This window comes from Bison bison, unplaced genomic scaffold (assembly GCF_000754665.1).
Source record: "Bison bison bison isolate TAMUID 2011002044 unplaced genomic scaffold, Bison_UMD1.0 scf7180017864363, whole genome shotgun sequence".
NCBI lineage: Eukaryota > Metazoa > Chordata > Mammalia > Artiodactyla > Bovidae > Bison > Bison bison.
Genome location: NW_011494935.1, coordinates 3,377,119 through 3,399,660, shown reverse-complemented (window position 1 = coordinate 3,399,660; position 22,542 = coordinate 3,377,119). Strand labels below are relative to the sequence as shown.

Here is a 22,542-nt window from a genome sequence, read left to right as displayed (position 1 = left end):
AGAACAGAGCAGGGGCCCCTGTGACAGGCGGTGTTGGCTCCCCAGTGGCTTTGCTGAAGCGTCCCTGGGACTAACCTGCAAGGCAGGACTTCTCTGACCCAGGTCCCTACTCCTCTCAGGGACCTGACGGGATCCCAGTCACGTCCAGTTCCCTGTCTCTGCTCACTTCCCCTCGCAGGTGTTCCCTCTAATAAACCCCTCATATTTCTAATCCAATCTTTGCTTCTGTTTCTCCAAGGTCCCAACCTAACACGTGTGGCATCACTTTTTCCTTTTATTCTCGTATCTCTGCCCTCCTAACATTCCACAATAGCTTGACTATTACCACCAGCAGAACAGAAGATGGGAAGTCTGCCTGCTAAATAGATAACGCACATAAAATCCCTGGCAGGTACCAGACACGTAATAAAGACACATGATCAAACAGTCTCCATGTAAGAGAAGACCTGAGGTTACCTGACTTGAATTAACCAACATGTACCAAGTACGTATGTGCAGTGGGGATGCAAAGATACATGACACTGTCTTTATACCAAAATAAGCTTAGGTCTGATGGGAAAGCATACACACAAGGCAGTTCACATGGAGTCAAGACGTAAAATGCTATGAGAATCAGTAAGCAGATGATCCCCTCCAGCTTGGGCAGGAAGGAGGGAGACCTGGCAGAGCTGTGTACGTGAATCTGCATTTCAGTCACCAAGGACAGGCAGAACTGCAACGGTCTGAGACAGAGGGAGTAGGCAGTGCGGTGAAAATGGATGGAGACGGGGGCAAGGGAGGGCGGCAAGTCCACAGGACTGAAAGGAAGTGGGAGGGTGCGGCCAAGGCCACTGATAGTTGGAGAACAGTTTTCAGTGTTAATAATGCTGTGCGGCAAAGTGAAGAACAAACCCAAAGGTTCTGACAGAGAGCTAGTGCAACATTACAAGAAAGAGGCCATTTATTCACTGAACAAACAGCTGATGTCTATGCTGTCGGGTAAAGAAGCTCTGAAATTAGGGGTATGGAAATAAAAGACACAAACTACTATATAGAAGATAGATAAGCAAAAAGATACACTGGGGATTATACCCGTTATCTTGTAAAAACTTCAAATGGTGTATAACCTGCAAAAATACCTAAGCACTGTGCTGTATACCTGAAACTAACACAGTGGTGCTGATGGTCTGTTTAGTTGTCACGTCATGTCCGACTCTTTGCGACCCCATGGACTACAGCCTGCCAGGCCCTTCTGTCCGTGGAATTCTCCAGGCAAGAACACGGGAGTGAGTTGCCATTTCCTTCTCCAGGGAATCTTCCCAACCCAGGGATGGAACCTGCCTCTTCTGCACTGCAGGTATTTTTTTTTCTGCTGCTGAGCAACTTTGTAAATCAACTACAGTTCAATTTGACAACGCTCTAAAATCAGTGTAGGACCAATGGGAACATAAGGAGACAGAGCCCAACATTAAGGCAGAACCAAGCTGTGGTGTCTGCACAACTCACCCTTACTGTTTACGATGGTGGTAGACAAGCACCTTCAGTGAGAGCAGGCTTTCGGCTGTGCACACGATCACATGCTCAGACTTCCTGCTGCTGCTCAGTCAGGCTGGACTCTCAGAGCCTCAAGCAGCTTCTGCACACCCCAGACAGGACCATCTGCCATCTGGCCCATCTCCGACACTCTCCACTGGCTGCCAGATTTCACCCACCCCTTATCTGGGCAGTAATCAATCAGGTTCCCTTCTTTCCACTTGTAGCAAACCTGGTACCACCACTCGGCCTGAACGTGTCCACATGTCCTTAACTGTAAGGATCTCGTCTCTCAGACCAGATCCCATGGCAAAGAGAAGAGTCCAACAGTGCTTGGGCTCAGACAAGAACACTTAGGACTAGAGACCAAGGCTTGGCACTGGATCCACTTCTGATAAATATTGAATTTCTGTGTCTGCAAGCAACACTGCATTGTAATAAACCAACTGACTTGTTATACATCACTTCTCTTTGGAGACAGTGACTGTGCAGTAGTCAGCTTACTGTCAGGAGAGGCAGGAAGACAGTTTGTTTTCACCTTCTCAAGATCACTGAGGTGGAGGCCTCGTGGAATAGATCCTCTATTAGGAGAACCAGACTGCACACAAGTGAATCCTGACACTGCATTTCCTCTTCTGAGGCAGGAAACTAAGCCATGCAGCTGACTCCTAATGTCCTCTGAGCAAAAGGCAAATTAAGAGACAGCACAGAAAACAGAAAATAAAATTTACACCCAATTCAAATGCTTATATATTAGCTCCTGGGTGAAAGTGGAAGTCAGTTGCTTACCAAGCTAACTATCAAAGCAGCAGGAGTGATTCTCCCGAGAGGAGGAGCTATGGGAATAGCAACCAGGAAATGAGGCAAAGTGCAGGGAGGGCACTGAAAACCCCCAACTGGCCTTCGCTACTGAGGGGCAACAGCAACGCGGGCTGGCTGAGACTCTCTGCTGGCCAGACCCACTACATGGCAAGTGCACAGTCTGAGCTAAGGACTAGGGAGTGCAGCAGGAAGAAAAATGTGGGAAAGGAGCCTGGCTGCAGCAGCTTTCAGGGCCAGTAACAGGCGAGGGAACGACCAGATTCTAGGACCCTGAATCACTTGCACAGAAGCCCTTAATGCGAAGGAATAGTCAAAAGAACCCTTACAATGACACGAACAAGTTACTTCTAGCTCCAAATCTCACTTTTTAACATGGATCATACAAGGTGGTGTTCTTAATTTAGTTCACAAATGCACACTCATTAGGATGCTAGTGGTCAGGAGCAAACACCTGAGTAACTTCAGGACTCAGGGGACTGGTAACATGTTCCAAGAAGGTGGAAGGAGGGGATGGTACAAGTGGAAAGCTGGACTGGATGACGAACAAGGCCCCCCCCGTGTGTGCCGAGCAGCTGGAAGCTAGTGAAAGAAAGGCAGGGTCACTGGGGCAACACCTCGCCCACGGCTCTTGACCTTTGAAGGAGTCAATAAGTTTCATGTCCAGCTCTAGGTTTTCCAGGTCAGGACAGACTCTCAGCTGAGGTGGGAAGACAGATCATCTGGAATGGGTGGAACAGAAGCTAGATGCTCTGTCCAGGGCATCTTTCCCACCTCATCAAACCAGTGACTATACCCTGCAGTCCTTTTAAACCTTATGTTCCCTGGCTACAACAGGGAGGCTGTCTTCCCAGAGAAGAGAAGAGGGCAAACAAGTAAACACTCCAGTGACTGACCCCTTTCCTCTAATCTAACGTCAGCACGATCATCCTCTCTGGCAAGGACTGTGGCACTATGACCAATGGCCACTCCTGTTCTAAGGATGACATTTACAAACGACAGGCTAAGAAGAGAGGAGCAAGTATGTTCTGCCCACTCATAGTTTCAATTAGAACTTTTTTCCCCAAGGAGGGGGGTACATTTCCAACAAAAAGGAAGTCAAGTTACAGACAGAAAAGGAAAAGAAAATCAAGAGTACCGAACAAACTAAAAGTCATGCAGTCCACTGCAAAAAGCCTGCACGGGACTTCTGAGTAAGTGATACGGCTCTGCGCATCTGGAGGGACCAGCCTCCAAGGATCTTAAAGTGCACGAATCAAAGCTAGTTCATGCGTAACGAGGAGGGACACATCAGGAAGCTCATACAATGCTGAGAGTGACTTCTCCCTTTAAGGCTCTCCTATGGTAGATGCTACCAAGAAGCAGTATTTTATGCACTATCATTATATTCATGAAGAAAATAAAGGAGTCCGCTCATTCAGACTACTGATGTGTAACAACAGACTGACGCATTATTTACCAAGCAACTTACGTTATTTCATGAAAGGAACAACGTAAGTAACTGCCAAAACCGCAAGACAAGAAATATTAGCTTATGAGACCTGAGTGACAAGGACAGATGGAACTTAATTCCATCTGGAACTGACAATGGCAGTAAGATTCAGTTTATATCTATCCATTTATTGTTTCATGGTGATTAAAAAAAAAAAAAATGGACCCAGAGATCAGTGCCTAAGTGACCAGTATGGTCATTCACCAAGTCTTCTCTTTCAGCACAAAATCCAGCTCAGCTAAATGCAAACACCTTTTTCCTTTTTGCTAAAATAAATAATCATTTTGAATAGGTGAGGAATACTCTTCTTCCTTCTTTGAAGAAAAAGTACCTCCAAAATAACTTTTTGGCTCAAACATGGTGTCAAATTTGATTAAAAATGTAAATTAGGGAAAGAGCCAATTTTGGAAGAACTGAGGAAGGCTCCAGAGATCTGCCCACGTCTGAAGCAGCTCTCCTGGGAGTCTGAGTCCACCCAGCAGGGCCCACACTTGGATTTACTGGGTCAGTAGTTCCTCCTCAATCAACTCTCTGTCAGTGATCTTTTGGGAAATTTGTCTCATTTTCTGACACTGATTCCTAAAGGCCATAAATGGTCAGGCTCAATTTATTTTAAGTGATCTTTCCTTTTGGCCCATGTGACTGCAATTCATGATATAGATTCTTCATAAGGAAAATAAACAGGAGATCATGAACAGACAACTATCACACAGGTTCTAAGCAGACTGTGCTGGGCAGGTCTCTGTCCAGGAACCTTTACTCCTCTTGGTCATGCAGACTGTTTCCAATGAAGAGCCCTCTAATCCCAACCATAAACACGGTTTGGCCAATATAAGAACTAACTAAAACACGGGTCAAATGAAACCATTTCCCCTGACCCTCCACCCACAGAGTTTTTTGCCCTCTTCCCATTTACTACTAATTCTTACCCTCTCATGTCTTCTCAAATACTAAAGGGCCTCTGAATGTTATTTTCAAAACAAAAATCCCCTTGGTTTTCACAGGGTACTGGCTTGTACTGATTGCATCCTAATGAACTTAAAAACTGAAATTGTTTCCTCAGTGAACAAACTCAACCGTTTTTATGAAACTGATGATCTGAAAGAGAGATTGGTGGCACCCCCAGGGATGGGAGTTAATTATGTTTGCATTTTGAAGGCAGGAAAACTTACCAAAAAAATAAAAGCAAAATGGAAGTTTAGTTTTTGAAAAGCTGATATCCACTCTAAACTACACTGGTCCTTTAGAGTCAAAACTGAGTAAGAACTCATGAGCCCCAAGTTGCTGGTGCCCCATGATATTGGTACTGAACCACAGAAAGGCCTCAAAGCTGTTTCCAACTGTTGAGTTCTCCTCTAATGAATAAAAGGACGGATGGCTGCGTCCCCCAGCTTCTGAGCTGTTTATGGTAAAGAGAAGGCAAGGGAGGCAGACTTACCTAACATCTCTTCCTTCAGTCTTTCATTGCGTTCTTCAATCTGCTTAGGTAATCTCTGAGGGAAAAAGCACCAAAACAGGGTTGTGAAAATCTTTTGGCTTTATTTTGAATTTGAGAAACATTTTTACAAACCTTGTGTGAAAATGAGATCAGGTTAAAGCACACATATATGATCCTACCAACTATAGAAAAATCTCAAATATTTCTCTGTGGGGGCACTACAGAGACAGGAGTTTTGTGTGGTTCAATGCTATACACAGTTCCTGGATCACTGGAGTGGACTCAGCAGGGCCTCAATAAAAATTTGGTGAAAAATACACATATACACACACACACACACACACACAGAACATCTGAAAGGATAAACATCAGATGTTTACAGTGGTATATTCAGGTGGTGGGATAATGGCTGATATTTATAAATAGTTTCTGCTCACTTGTATTTTTTAACTTGAAGTCCTTTCTTTATGTAACTTAATTGTTGAGAAAGCATCAGATCGATATTTGATATTCTGAAACGATCATCCAGTTTAGGGTTTTGCAACCTTGGTCCGATAGTCTGGACGGGGCAGTCTGCTGTCGGGGCTGCCCTGTGCACAGTGCAGTGGTCAGAGCACCCCCGTCCTTTAGTGATGCCAACAGGACGCTCCCCACCATGGCAAAGTGACCCCCCACATAGCCAAATGTCCCCCGGAACCAGATCGCCTCCAGCTGAGAGCCACAGATCTTCTCTGGGCACTTTTAGCTCTAGAGTTGCCCCCACACACTCTGCGATTCCAGTATTAACTCCGTTGTAATAATTCAAGATAAAATAAATTCTTTACGCCTATAACAACAAGCTTTAATAAAAGGCTCCCTTTGTCTTAACACTAATTTGACAAGGATAAAGGCCACCATGAATTTAGCCAAGATTTTAAGTACTCTATTCCCTTTCCTCATGTCCAATTTAAGTTAATCCTAACACCATTCAGAGATACGTTAAAACTCAGATAAAGGATTAAAAATGCTTTCAAATTGCGTATGTATTTTAATTACCCAAATGAACCTTTCTCCAATTACTCCATATCTAGGTAAATAAAAGGTTGTAACCGAAGGAACTCACCTCAAGTGGGTATAAAAACAAAGCTAAAGGAAACCCAAACTACCTAGGATACTGATATTAATGCATGGAGACGAGTCAACATTTCTCAGGTCTGCCTGGTGGAAAAACAGTCCCATGAACTAAATGGGAGATCCTGTGGAGTAGGGGCTCAGATGCCCTCAGGGAACTGACAGGAAACGTAAATAAGTAATGGACCGGGTGTAAGCCAATAGCACTGGTGTGCTCAGCCATGTAATCGGAGCACTCAGCCCCACGCCAGCATGTGCGAGTGCAAGGAGGAGCCCACATGTCCACATTTTCCAACTTTCAAAAGGAGCCCAACTTAGATTTTTATCCATTTAATTTTATCCACTTGAAATGGATAAAAGTTTATTCGTTTAAAAATTCTTTCCATTTTTAAATGTTGGTATGTAGCCTCAATTAAAAAAACAAAACCAAAAAGTCTGGCTAAATAAAAGATGCCTGTAGCTCTCTGGCTCCTGCCATCTCAGCTACATACTGGGTTCAGGACAGACCTCTCCATTCTAATGCCCTCTGAAAAGTCTGGCAATCAAGAAACCTGTTTAGTTAAAGCCAGTATCAGTCGAACTTATTTGAACACCTATTATTTTGGGGCAGTGAGACACACATCCAATTTTGTAGGAAATCCTTAAGAGTATACCCTATGCATTGGAGATAAAGAGTGATGATAGAGGTAAAAGCACAAACATACAGTTACTTTTAAAGAGAGGAAAACAAGTAATATTTAGTTTTAATTTACTACTGACATAAAAATATGACATTTAGAAGGAAAAGGATTTTTAGTGACAAGGACAAGAACTAGAGTCATTTTAAGAAGGATAAAAAGATTAGGATATGTTTAACTGGAAATGTTCTGCACATATGACAATGAGTAGAAACTTGGTGACTGAGTAAGGAAAAGAAAACCACAAATTTATTATCTATAATACTAAGGCTCACTTTCGACTAAACTGTACACCTATAAGCAGACAAGGTTTCCCTAGTCCAACAACAAAATAAAGTTCTTGTTAACCTAGAGGTCAAAGGTTTATACAACAGTTTTAGAATGAAGGTTAAACAGTACAGGGTGCAGTGCGCTGCAGCCACCATTTCAAAGCTCTATCTCCTGCATATTCCTTCCAATAAGCTTTTCAAAAGCATACGAATGGCATGTAGTTGTGTCTCAGAAGATTATTTAAGATTCAATGACTAGTAACACAAGGAATAGAAAATATTTTTGTAAAAAATCAGGTTTACCATGCAAGCTTCTCTTGCTTGATGTACTGATGGGTCTTTTTCTAATATGGATTTATAGTCTTCCAGGGCTTCATCCAGCTTGTCAGTCTTCTCATACAACTCTGCTCTCCTCAGTATTGCCCTGATATAGCTGGGGTTTAACTGAATTGCTGTAAAAAGGGAAGAAGTAACTGTTATCATGAGGAAAAAGGGCCTACACACCCTCAGTTATATCAAGTTTCCTCAATAATCATTCTTCATGGCTCCATAGGAAGAGTTATTTGTTAAAGGTTATACCTAGGGTCAGCAAACTTTTTCGGTAAAGGGCAGGTAGTAAAGATTTCAGGCTTTGTGGGACAGACTGTTACGACTACTGAACTCTGCTATTGCAGCATGAAAGCAGGCACAGACAATGCCTAAGCAAATAAGGGTGATTGTATTACAATAAAATTTTATTGATGGGTATGAAAATCTGAATCTCACATAATTTTCATGTGTCCTAACACATTACTTCTCTCTTGATTTTATTTCCAATGATTTAGAAACGTAAAAACCATTCTTAGCTTGCAGGCTGTACAAAAGCAGGTGGCATGCAGGCTGCATTTGGCTTGTGGCTGTAGTTTACCCAACCCTGGTCCCCAAGTCCTGGTTTCCACCTAGATCCTTCACCCACTTCAGAACAATCCAGAACAACAGCGCTCAAGTGTACAGTGAAAAAGTGAGAGGGAATTTGAAGGTGCATGTTAAAGAACTAAGGCAGAACAGTGGCAGACTATCATTTACTCTCGTTTTCTAGGCCTCAACTACGGAGGTCACATAATGACAACTGAGGTGGTATTTTTAGCTAAATCCTCACTGTTCCTTCAAACTCTTGCTCTAACACCCTTAGGTCACTAGTGTATAATATCCTCTCTTTTATCCAACAACAAATGCCTTATAATAATCCGGTGCCCATGTTTTGGTTCAAGTACACTACATTCTTGTATTATTTTTTGTGTTTTTTATTTTTTCTGTTAAAAAGCAGTATCATGGCTCTAAAACTTTTTTCTTTTCAAATGATATCCTCATTTTTAAATTCATTCATGGTTTCAGTAACTGTTTGTTTATACCTAATATATGCACCTAGGGTAGTGACCCTCCAGAGTACAGTGTAACCAGAACAGACCAGGTCCAAGTCTTCATGAAGCTTTAACCTATTCCAGGAGGCAACAGAAGATGGCATACAAATAATTTCAGATAGCTGTAGAGCTACAGAGAAAAATAAAACAAGGTGATGTAAATTCAAAAGAAGAGGGGAATAAGTGACTTTATAAAGAGTGGAAAGAATATGAAAAGGGATTACTTGAGGGAAGCCAGCTATTTGAAAAGCTGAGGGAGACAGTATAGGAAAAAGAACTAAAAAGAGTAAAGGATCTAAAAGCAGGAATAACTTCGGCATCTTGGTGACAGGCAGAGGTGCAGAAGAGATGAGGTTGAAGATACACAACAAGCAGGTCATGGGGGCCTTGCTGGCCAGGGAAAGGAGCTTGGACTTTTTCTATTTTGTATTTTTTAAAAAGTTTTTATATTGGAGTAATACAGTTGATTCACAATGTTGTGTTAGTTTCAGGTGTAGAGCAAAGTGATTTAGTTATATACACACACACACACACATCTATTCTTTTTCAGATTCTTTGCCCATTTAGGTTAATACAGAGTACTGAGTAGAGTTTCCTGTGCTAGGGAGTAAGTCCTTGCTGATTGTATATTTTAGTTATTTATTATAATTTTTATTGGAATATAGTTCATTTACTAGACCTTTTAAGTGTGATAAGAAGCCACTGGAATCGTTTCAAGCAGATTAAGACATAATCTGATTTACAGTTTTAAAAACTCACTTTGGCTACAGTGTGAAGGGTATGGGTGGAAGCGGTGAGACAGCTGGGAGGTCACTGCAATAGCCCAGATGACAGAGGGTGCTCACTAAGCTGCTAAATGTGGAGATGGAAAGGAGAGGCCAGATTAAGGGAATGTCTCTGAATCAGAGCCCAATGGACTTGCTAATTAATTAAGCCATGTGGAATGAGAGAATAACTCAGGGATGACTCCAAAGGTTTTAGAGTTTCAGCAAGTGAATGGATAATAATGCCATTTACTAGTATGAAAAAAACTACCAAGTTGTTTTCATGCATTCATGTATGTGTGGGGGACTGGGAGGCACCAGAGTCTGTTCTGGGCACATCTGCTACGCCATGGGACCAGATGTCCCAAGGAGATGTCAAGTTTGCAGTGGGGTACAGGGCTCCAGACTACAGGGCAGGGCCGGAGATATAAACCACATGGTATGGACAGGCAGACAGTCTTTCAATGAAGCAGATGACAGAAATGGTGCAGTGGCTGGAAGGGGATAGTGGTTCAGGAGAAGGTTTTCTGAAAGAACACAAACTGCAGGATTTCATCTTTACACACTGTCAACCTCCCCTTAGTCTAGCATACCATATTCTCTTAAAATACTCCAGTGACCTCTACCACGCCATCTTTTAAAAAACTGAACCCTCTAATTTACATTTTAACTCCTATACTGCCCCCTTCTCAACTAGTGGATAACTTCTAACTGCAAATATTGACCGAAGAGATGGAATCCTTCCAGGATTGCTCTTCTTACTGGCAGCACAGCTGACAGGATCTTAGTTTCCCAACCAAGGACTGAACTCGGGCCCCGGCACTGAAAGCACTGAGTCCCAACCACTGTGCCACTAGGGAATTCCCTATGACTACTTTATAGAAACCTCTAACACCAACTTATCACTCTAACTTGTGATTTGCTTTCTCAATCCCTATAGAGAATTAAACTTTATTTACCTGCTAAGGCTAAAAGCATAAAGGTGACTGGCATTAAATACTGTTCCACAGTTTTCACACAGTTTCTTAGATAGTATTTCATAGCAAAGAGCTCCAAATGAGTTAAGTCCTTTGCCAAAGTTTGTACACAGAGTGGGCATGCGTTTATTTGGGGGGCAGGGGAATGAAAGGTCCTGTATATCCAAATAATCTGTACTACTTAATCCAAATAAACTGTACTATTGTTAATGTATTTTGCGCATGGATTCAATAAACCATATGTAGCCATAACAACTAAGTATAAGCACATGTATTTTGGTTTAACCAAAACCAAAAACAAATCTGGAAAACAAACACTTCCCCCCACTTCCTCTCATTCTCTTGGCTCCTAGACTGAGAGCGACAGCTAGAAATGTAGTTTTCTAGTATATTCCCCGCTAATCAGCTTACAAGCCATTTTCTCTCCATTTGGTTACCAAGAAAAGAACTCTGAAAATCGCAGCTTGTTCCTAATTTAAACTCGTCAAACCCACACATCTCACAGAGATTAAGGTTAAATACCTTCTTCCAAACAAAACAGTACATTTAGAATTAGTTCCAGCTGAAGACAGTAATAGATCAGAATAAGTTTGCTGGATCCTAATGTGTTAAGTTTCATTCAGAGACTCTAATGAATTGCCAAGTATAAAGAAGAGAGGGTGACTAGTTAATGTTATTAAAAAATCGAAAGAAACAAAACAATTGAGGGAATTCATGCTTGGTCTGAGAGAAGGATTAGATAATATATAAGGTTCTTCTTCTTTTTTTTTTAAAAATAAAGTTCTTTTAAAATCTGATTCTCTCAGAGAAAATATTATCCAAAATGGAAAAGAAAATACAAATTTAAAAAACAATATTAGCTTGAAAAAACTCGTGCGAGTAGCAAGATGCAAGGAACAAGATTATGTGTGTTTCCCACACCAAGCAGGTTATAAAGACAAGACAACCATCTGGCCTGTCAGGAAATTTTGGGGAAAAAAAACCAAAAACAATAATGACCCTATGTCTGGAGCTGTCTCTATGAGGTGGTAGAATGCAAAGATCATTATGGAACTCAGACATCAGATGACAAAGACTGTTCACTGTGTTGAACTTGATAAAAAATGATGGCAAGGAGATTTGGATTAAGTACAACATCTGAATGGAGTACCATTTTCCTAAGAGCAACCACCACCACTAACCAAGCACACAGATTCAGAAGCCCCAGCAATAGCTGAGATCTTCATTTCAAAGGCAAGCACACAAGAAGTATATACTGTTTCTGTGGCCAAGGTAGGTTTAAATTTTCTCCACATATCTACCAATACAGGATAAACTGACTGAACTATCCATTCAAAAAATGCTTTCACTAAGATGACTACTGCACAGTACACCTCCGAGAAAGACCCAAAGCTTCTCATTTAGCAGCCCCAGAAGGGTGCATGTGTACAAGTACACACCTGGCTGAGAGCCTCTGTATTTGCTGTCTAGCTGAACTAACAGGCTTTCCAGGTGACTCAGTGGTAAAGACTCCACCTGCCAAAGCAGGAGACAAAGGTTCAATCCCTGGGTCAGGAAGAGCCCCTGGAGAATGAAATGGCAACCCACTTCAGTATTCTTTGCCTGGGAACCCCATGGTCGAAGGAGCCTGGTGGGCTACAGTCCATGGGGTGACAAAAGAGTCAGTCACAACTCAGCAGACAGCTGAGGTAATGCTCTTGTATGTTAACATGTACAAGACCAAAAAGCTGTACCTTTGCTGCAGTCACTGATGGCCATCTCTTTCTTCTCCTAAAAGGAAATAGATCATTAATATGTGTCACCCTAATTCTGTCTCAACAGCTTAAAGGCTCAATGACATAAACTGATCATTAATAATTGCTTACAGAGATAGATGCATGCTCTTTAAGGAAATCACCAAAACATGCATGCCACTTCCAAGCTAAAATTCAAACTATGCTGACAGCTGACTTGAAAGTCTCCTGGCAACAAATTATTCAAGGAGCTTCCTCCTGAAGTATCTTTATTTAAAGACTGCTGCAATTGGCCTGCAACATTTTACATTAGAATGTTGATAGTGAGTAAACTCTATCAATAAACAGGACAAATGACTGATACATGAATAACTGAATGAGTAACCTTCCTCTTTGGTGAACTGTTACATATCACACCCAAAGTGGTATTTTCCAGAAAGTACAGAGGTGGTTCATATACAGATAGAGCATGGCTTGTCATGTAGTCTCAGTTATGAACCTTAATTGATTCACTGACCAAACAAAAATACAAAAGAATTTGCCAAATATCTAATTTAATTTGCTGAATTGAGAAGCATGGTGTAGTGAAAAGAACACAGGATTTCAAAAGAACTAGATTCTAGCTTGAGAACCAGACTCTCAAAAGAACTAGATTCTAGCTCTGATATTCATCTGCTATTTAATTTTTCTAGGCTCTAAAATGTCTATTTTTTTCCAAATTGGAAATGTTCTACAATGTTAGAGAGATGTTAGTTCAAGTAAGTGTTTAATACTTCCATAATGGCTACTATGGCAAACGCCAAATACTTTGTAGAATATTTCAGAGCACTGTCTACCAAATGAGTTTCAGGATTCAATCAAAAACAGTTCCAGGATGGGGAGTGACTAGTTAATGGGTTTTTCTTAAGGTCATAAAAAATTACTGGAACTGGACATGATGATCATTGCTAATACTATGAATATATCTAAAAATGGTTAAAATGGTCAATTTTATAGTATGTGTACTTTACCCACAATAAGCAAAAAAAGGTTCCAGAGTTGTCTGGGAAACACTAACTACATTATCTCTTCCAATGTCCAAAATAGCAATTCACATATTAAAAACTCTAACAAGAAGTCCTGCAGTATAGAAAACTGGAAGTCAGTATCTTCCCAACTTTTAGATAACTGTTAAGTCTGACACACACAATGTCATTTTTAAAATTTCTGATATAGGAGTAAATCTCTATAACTTGTGTGTACAGCTGATGTGGTGGTATTCTTTGTGCCCCCAAGTAGCTATTCTTAGAACCTATTTTTTGGGGGACTTTGTTTACTCTTGTGTAGTCAGGCCTAGAGCTGAAACCTGCCCTAACTCCAAGTTTGCCTTTTCCCCCTCTAGACGCGAAACATAAAGCTTGGCCAGGCATACCCAATCAGGGATGCTGAGCCTGCAAACTTGTCTTTCAGAGATTCTTCTTAAAATAGTTAACCCATCACTTCCTTAAACTCAGAATAGGCTCCTTAAATCACTTCAGTGCATTCCTGAAAGTCTCCAAGTCTGTAATTTTAGTATCTTCTTAAAATATTAAGAATGAAAGTTGAAAGAATAAAACAAACAAAAAGAGCCCAGTAGCAAACTTATCCCTTGTAGAGGTCAGAGTTACAGAGCAAGTCTGAGTTCCCCTCGGCTGTGACAGACAGAAGACTAGCAAGGCCATCCATCTTCTTAACTTAGGAACGAGTTGCTCATACTAGCCTAATGCTAGCCTAAATGGCAACCCACTCCAGTGTTCTTGCCTGGAGAATCCCAGGGACAGAAGAGCCTAGTGGGCTGCCGTCTATGGGGTCGCACAGAGTCGGACACAACTGAAGCGACTTAGCAGCAGCAGCAGCCTAATGCTAGCAATGTCACTAATTTTGGTAATTGTGAGAACAAAGAATCCCAAATTCCAGGAGCCAAATGGGTATGGTGTGTTTTCTCTGACACTGAAGGTGTCCTCGATCTAAACTCACAATGACAATTTCCAGTCTATGAATGTGGCTTGATATCTCCCAGAGGCAAAAGTGAAATCAGAATTTTCCAGCTAAGTGGAAAGACCGTTAGTTGTGAATTCTGATCGATGGTAGAACGTATTAATAAATGTTGTTTTAAATAAATCTAAAAATTGTTTAATTTCCCCTAATACAAAATGTCTGTTTGTATATTCTATATGCTCTAGAATTATTCCCTCTCTTGTGTCAAATGAATCACTCTAAAAATATTAAAAACTTCACCCTGGACACTGAATCCAGTAACAAAACATACAAGCCTGGATTAAAATAAAACTTTTTGAATGTCCAAACATTCAAGTGCACCCCCCCCCACTCTCCCCTTTAAAAACCCTCATCAGTCGACATCAAAAAGAAAATGACATAGTTACCTGATCAAAACAAACAGAAAACCACTTCACCCAATCTTATGCCTGCTTTGTGGTTGCTTAAAGGTAAAAAAAACCTCTACCCTTGTGCTTTGAATATAAGTAGTCTTTAACAAGGGGTACTGTTTTTTTTTCAAGCTCTCACCATTTCAATCCAGCAAGATTTACTATGGTGTCTAAACAGGAATATCAACAAATCACCAATCTAACTTTTAATACCAACATGATACCAAACAAATATCACTACATTCTCCTCTACTCTACATTCACCCTGCAACATCAGGTTCTCAATCCTTTGGAAATACAAAAATGCTTCTGAATTTTCCCTGACACCTATTTTGCATTTAAGGGTACTTTTCACCCCAACTCTTGGATGCTTCTCCCTATATCCATACTTTCAACAGAAAATCAGAATCTCAGGGATAAGCACCTTGAAGTCCAGTTTCAAGCACTGCTTCCTGTCCCTTCGAGTCTTATCTGAAGTTTCAGAGGCCTGGAATAAGCAGCTGGAGCTATTCTAGGACATGTACTACTTGGCTGTTTGATTCATTAACCTACCCTGGTTTGGTAGAAACTGTGCCAGGCTTCCTTCTGTGAAAGTATTCACTCAGCCACTTTAATAAGGAATACGAACAGTAATCTGACTTAAGTTTTTCAAAATTATGCTTCTATCCTTCCCATGCCCTTTAAATCAGCGAAATATAGGGGTAGGAAAAGAGAGGCAGCGACTTTAAAGCCCCTGTGCTTGTTTCCGGAGAGAAGCTAGCCTACAAACACAGTGCAAGTCCATGTGCTTCTGAAAAAGACAGGGTCCAAGACACATACCTGTTTCATCCTTGCTGCAGCTCTGTTGGAAAACAGAACAGACCGGTCTTTCTGAAAGCAGGAGGGACACGTCTGCAGGGCTCGAGTATAAGAACTTTCGGCTTCTATGTAATCTGAGGAGAAGGGAAAATATAAGAAGTCGTTATGATTTTATTTCTGATATCACTGTATTCCAAATGACCTCAGGATGTATAGCTTTCCATTCTATACATTCACCTTTCACTTGGCTTATCAATTTAGTAAAGAGTTTTGAAAGGGGATTAGGAAACTGGACAGAGGAAAGAGACTAAAATCTGGAATTAACAGCCCAGGATGAAGAAAAAACTCTATATATTTTTCATTAAAGATATTCTGCTTTCATGGAGTCAACCAGGCTAAAAATGCTTTCCTGAAATGTCTGGAGAGACATTTTATAGAGCTAAAAGCAACTATGTTAAAAACCAGTAGTTGACTAAATACCTTAGAGAGAAAATGGTGATCAACTCATACATTCTTTGCCACATACAGAATTATAGTTAGGATACTAAAAGATAATTGCCTAGTCACTCCTTTCTCAGGTTTGAAATATTTAATACTAAAATATAAAGAGATAAAACTTTCAGAGAACCTTTAGTTCTCTTAGAAAAAAGAAGTGATAATTGATAAATCAGGATATATGAAAAAAAAATTTTTTTAACCTAAAAATAACAAAGGGAAGATGTTACTACTCCTAGATATCCAAAGCATACATACTCTGAGATGTGACAAATTTGATAATAAGATCAAACAGTTCTCCCAAATTATAAAAATGAACCTCAACTATCCCTAAGCAAATACAAGAAATGCAGAAGGACCATCTCTCTAGTTAAGGCATCTACAGAAAAAGGAACTTGAAAGAGCAACTGAAGTGTAAGCAAAACCCTTCTTAGGCAGCACAGGACGCACTGGGCCAGTATTCACAGCACTGTCACAAAGTGAGGAACTGAGACCCCCTTTTGACAGCAATGCAGCAAATAGCCTTTTAACATTCCAGATCAGAGTTTCCCAAAGCAAAAACTCAAAGAGCTTTGTTCTTCAGTATTGTTAGCAGTTCAGATCTGCTAGCTGTTTCCAAACATTCTTCAGTGTTTCTTCACAGACTCTACAAAAGAATGAGTCAAGACAGCCAGCATCAGTGCTGAAAACACATCTTACCTCCCTTCTTAAACTGCTCATTTCCCTCCTCCTTTAGTCTAGAGCTCTCTTCTCTCCTTCTCTGAAAAAGATCAGAGAATGACAATAAATACAGTATTATGATAAGTGAACAGAAAGGCCAGCTTTCATTACACATTAGGCTATTCAACTGGCAGCAGCTTGACTTTTGAGAGCTGGGTCAGTTTTATCTACATCTCAAACACACAGAAAAAAAACACATGACCATCTGGCTAAACATCCAGTGAATTCTTGACACTAAAAAGACAAAACCCAGGTTTTCTTTGTTTCCGGCTTTTGCATGGACAGTAATTTCCATTTACTAAAAATGAAACTAATATACCCACTGGTATGCTTACCTTTATAAATTAAAATTATAGATCTGCTACTTATTAATTGTAGATGATCTTGGACAAGTTTCAGATCTTTCTGGGCGTTAATTTCTTCATCTAAAAATTAAGGCTAATAGATTTATGGGTTAATGTGATAATGTATGTAAAGTTTCCAATCCACTGGTGAATAAGGGTTCAAAAATTAGCTATTATTTTTCTATAAAATAAATAGTGTAATACTTATTTAGCTACAACTGCACTCTGTGTCATGAAGCAGACATAGAGAGGCTGGCAGAGTGCACTATGGGGGATGAGTCTTATTTGCAGGGTCAGGCGGTATGCTGTTAGCAGGCTAACACAGGGGAATTTGAAGAAACCCAGAGGAATCTCTTTTCCTAGCCTCTTCTATCAACAGAATTTCACACAGATGGTAGAGCACTCATGGGACTCAAAGGCAGAGTGAATGTTAGTCTGTGGAGCCAAAAAGACACGTGCCGAGCCCCTGTGTGCTCTCAGCCCTGAACACCTCAGCAAGTTGGCCGGCATAAGCAGAGCTAGCATGCCACCTTTGACAGCATTAAAAAAAAAAGAGAGAATCTCCAAAAATCTCTTCCTTCATTCTTGAAGTTTCTGACTCAATAAAAACTCCAATGGGAGGAAACAAAATTAGCACACTCTTTCATCGACAGTACAAGCTGACATCCTAAACAGTTGGTACTCTAAATATTAGGAACCAAATTAAAAAAATATAATGCTTCTGGAGAAGATCTGTAAATGAGCTGCCGAGATCTGGGTGCTTTCCAAATACCTTATTACTATACTCTGAAAGAAACAGAACGCTTGATGAATCTCAATAAAGAAACTAAGAAATAGGTATAAACAGAATCTAATTTTTACGACATCTATTACAGGCCAGATGTTCAGCAGACCATAATAATTCATTTATAACATATCTGAAGAAGGCCTATTCCAAGGGAATACAGGAAAAAATAAGATGGGTAGTGGTGATGACAATCAAAATATAAAAATGTGGCCACATTTACCTACTACCACCCAGAGGAAGGTGCCCGAACTGTAATATCCTCTGTTGAACTGGTTAGTGTTTTTGTTGTTTAGTCGCTAAGTCATGTCTGACCCTTGCGAACCCGTGGACAGCAGCTCGCCAGGCTCCTCTGTCCATTATTGCCCAGGCAAGGATACTGGAGTGGGTTGCCCCTTTCTCCTCCGGAAATCTTCCCAACCCAGGGATCAAACTCACGTCCCTGCATTGGCAGGCAGATTCTTTACCACTGAGCCATTTGGGAAGCCCGGTTAGGATTTCTGGAGGCAAGCAAAAGAACTATCTTGGGCAAAAAAGAAAAAAAAAAATTTTTTTAAGGGCATAAGTTTACTGGAAAGCTACCGTGGGGCTCACACGATCACAGGGAGGCCTAAAACATGGGCTTATAAAACAGACAGGACTCAAGGCAACTCTGAAGTCAAAAAGCTAAAAAATATTGATGTGTCTTCTAGGAGAAGAGTCTCGCCAAGATAGGGCTGTAATAACAGCCAACAGACCCTAACCATTCCCCTTTCTTTGTCCTAATTTAGATTTAAATTTCGGTCAGAAACCTCCAATGAGCCAAGCGTAGTCACATGCCTTGGCTGTCAAGAGACCAGAGTGAACACAGGGGACTGACCAGCACTCAACAAGGGGAACTTTCTCCACATAAGAAAGGGAATTCTATGCTGGAAGCAAAGAAAACCCCACAAAGAATCCAGTTAAAAGTTATTTCAACTCCAAATAGACAAAGTGACCTGGAGAAACAAAGTTGGAGGCATCACACTCCCTGATTTCAACCTACACTTCCAAAGCTCTAGTAATAAAAATGGTATGGTATTGGTATAAAAACAGACACACTGATCAGTGAGACAGAATAGAGAGCTCAGGAATAAACCCACACACATACGGTCAATTAATTTATGATAAAGGAGCCACTAATATATAACTGGGGAAAGGACAGTCTCTTCAGTAAGTGGTGCTGGGAAAACTGGACAGCCACATGCAGAAGACTGAAAACAAACCACTGTGTTACACCACACACAAAAGTTAACTCAAAATGGATTAACCTGAAACCATAATACTCCTAGAAGAAAACAAAGGTGGTAAGCTTCTTGAAGTAAGTCTTGGTGATGATTTTCTGAATCTGACACTCAAAGCAAAAATAACCAAGTGGGACCACATCAGATTAAAGAGCTTCTGCACAGCAAAGGAAACCATCAACAAAATGAATGGAAGAAAATAGTTATAAATCATCTACTTGATAAGGCGGTAATCTAAAATACAAAAAGAACTCATATAACTTAAAAGCAAAAACTCCCCAACCTTATTAAAAAAGTGGGTCAAGATCTGAATGGACATTTTTCCAAAGATGACATACATGGTGAACATGAAAAGATGTTCAACATCATTAATCAGCAGGGAAATGCAAGTCAAAACTACAATGAGATATCATTTCACACCTGTTAGAATAACTATTATCAAAAGACAAGAAATAACCAGTGTTGGCAAGAATGTGGAGAAAAGAAAACCCTTGAGCACTGCTGGTAGGAATGTAAATTGTGAAGCCACTATGGAAAACAATATGGACATTTCTTAAAAACTTAAAAATAGAACTACCATATGATTCAGCAAGTCCACTTTTGGGTGTTTATCTGAAGAAAATGAAAGCACTAACTCAAAAAGATGGCTGCATCCCCATGTTCAACTGCAACATTATATGCAATAGCCAAGACATGGAAACAACCGAAATGGCCATCAGTGAACAAATGGATAGGGAATTCCCTGGCTTTCCAGTGGTTAAGAATCCACCAGCCAATCCAGGGGACCAGGTTCAATCCCTGGTCCAGGACAATCCCATATACCATGGAGCAACTAAGCCCACGTGCTGCAACTAGCGCGGGCAGGCCTACGTGCCTAGATCCTGTGCTCTGCAGCAAGGGAAGCCACTGCAACGAGAAGCCCACCCACCACAACAAAGAGCAGCCCCTGCTCACCACTATGAGAGAAAGCCTGCACATGGCAAAGACGACCCAACACAGCCAAAGACAGAAGAAACATACCTCAAAAAAAAAAAAAAGGATGAATGGATAAAGAAACTGCGGTTATACACACACAAAGGAATATTATTTAGCCATAAAAAGAACGACATCTTAGACAAAAAAGACAAAAAAAAAAAGGAATGCCATCTTGCTATCTGACACAACATGGACAGACCTCGAGGGTATTACGCTAAGGGAAAGAAATCAGAGAAAGACAAGCACCATATGCTCTCTCTTATATGCAGAATCTAAACAAATCATGAAACAAAAAACACCAAGCTCAAAGGTTGGGGCAGGAGGGTATGTGGAGAAATGGGTGGGGGAAAAAAAAAAAACCACTTAAAAATTCTAAAGTAATTTCAATTAGGGCAAAATGAAAACCCTATAAATAGTAGTGACTTCATTCAATCAATCTTAAATTCACACAAACAACCATATATCACTGGCTAATAAAGTTCTAACAGTGAAATGAAAAATTGGTTTCACATTAGAAAATATATTAATGCAGGGTAGCATATTAATGAATTAAGAGAAAATTATAGGATCACATGAATATCACATGAGTATCACAGGTCTGTAATATATTTTTTTAAAACAGTACTATCAAAAATAAAAATTCTTCAGGGAAGGGCGGTTCATTAAGTTATGAAGAGTTCAATGCCCATCCATCAACAACTTCAATCTCTCTAATTTTAAGCTACTTTCTGATCTATAATCTGTTCTCCAATGCCAACTTACCAGGAATGTTTTATGAACACAGATCAGTCATTCAGACTGCCAGATCAGGCTCTCGTGAAGAGTGTGTTTTAAGAGTTTAATCATTATTTGGTAAATTTAGAACATTACGGGGGCCAGCCTGAGCAGGCAGCCTGAGAGAAGTTCACAGTGTTGTTACAACTGGGCCTAAAAGTTGAACTGGCCAAGAGGCTCTGGAACATACTACAGAGGCCAATTATTCTAAGGAAGGCGTTTTATTTTTTTGGTCTGATAAATCACAACTCAGTGACCCATTAAGTAATAAACACTGGAAAAGAGCTGCTGCTTTCACAGACTGTGTTAAATTGAGGATTAATGCAATTATCAATATCATGCTGAATATCTCCTTGGTAACAGCTAAAAATAGCACTTTGAAAAGAACGCTGCACTGTCTCCCGGCTGTGCCAGGAGACTAACTTGATCCTAGTACAAAGACTAGGATTTATTCTGCCGCCGGAACACATTCTTTAACCCGAGGATGGCATGCACACTGTGAAATGCTGTGGAATCCAAGGACAGACTCCACAGTGCATAGTCTTACTCAGCCTGCCAAGTGCCAAGAGCATCACACATAAGTGAACTGGCAGGGCTGGTATCCTGCGGCATTACTGGGTGCAAATCTTCCAGGTTCTGGTCTAATGTGGTTAAGGGCCCTCTCACATGCCTCCAGATTCTGGGGAGGCCGAATGGGGTAACATCTGTTCTAGAATTTTGTTTCCTTAAGAATGGGAACCAAAGAAATTTTACAGGACTCTAAACTCAGTAGACCTCCCCATCACTGACAGCTCAGGGGGAAATAGTGACATTATTTTGTATTGTGAATCATCACAGGAGCTGTCACGGAAAACCTCAAAAACACAATGCCCTTGATGAAGGGAGTTTATTTCAACAGTTATCACTGCAACTGCCAACTTTTCAGCCTGTTATTCAGTTCACTATAAACTCTACCAGTATAGATTTCACTGCTTGACATCTGCTATCAGACACATTAGAGCTCTACTCATCGGTTTCCCAAGACAATTCTGAGAGATGGGCATGTAGGTATTTTCCTGTTTTACAGGTTAGGAAAAAAAAAAAAAATTCAAGATTCAGAAATCTTTTATTTTTTGCAACAAACTTCTATTCCAACCTACTCAGTCCTATCTCCCATTACTACACAAGTCCTCTCTTCTAACTAGTTGGATCTCTTATTCTTCATTCCATTCTTTTGCTTATGCACCCACCTTGGAAATGCCATTGTTTTTCTTCCAGATTTTCCTTTCAACTGCCCAAACCAAATTTTGCTGTTTTCCAAGTCTAACACAAACCAGACCTCTTCCCCAGGACTACCTTCACTTCCTTCCCCACATGATCTTCCTCTGAATGTCAACTGTACAAAACGCCTCTAACTGGGCAATTCAATTCTACCTCGGGTTATTTTTAAAAATTATAAGAGAATTTTTTTAAAAAGCACTGCAGAAAGTCTAGATGGTTACAAAGTGCTTAGATGGTTTCATGAGTTGAAGAACATTGCACATTCCTTAGGCCTGGGCAAAATAGGCCAGTCAAGCTCCTCCTCTGACTGCACTCTTCCCCCTGTGGGGCCCCTTTAGGCCATACTCCAGATTTCTTACCCAAGACTTCTTAGCCCTCTTTCAGGATCTGCACGAATCTTTGCCTGGATCTATCCCCCTAAGGGTAAGCTTTGCTGCAGGCGTACATCATATTCCAAGTGCAACAGTTTGTACTCTGCCTTCCCTGTACCTGGAATCAGTCATTTTTTCAAAACCAAGATCTAGGTGCTATGAG

The 22,542-nt window shown here is 40.6% G+C and overlaps 1 protein-coding gene across 1 annotated transcript in view; it reads right to left on the bottom strand.

Annotated features, from left to right (window-relative positions):
- TTC1 (tetratricopeptide repeat domain 1) overlaps positions 1–22,542 on the bottom strand; it is a 48,799-nt gene that overhangs the window by 2,631 nt on the left and 23,626 nt on the right. Inside the window, exons 3-7 of the mRNA XM_010855308.1 lie at positions 16,589–16,649; positions 15,416–15,528; positions 12,192–12,228; positions 7,621–7,769; positions 5,262–5,316 (exon numbers count right to left, since the gene is read on the bottom strand). Coding sequence (XP_010853610.1) covers positions 5,262–5,316; positions 7,621–7,769; positions 12,192–12,228; positions 15,416–15,528; positions 16,589–16,649 — 415 coding nt within the window. The remainder of the gene's footprint in view (positions 1–5,261; positions 5,317–7,620; positions 7,770–12,191; positions 12,229–15,415; positions 15,529–16,588; positions 16,650–22,542) is intronic.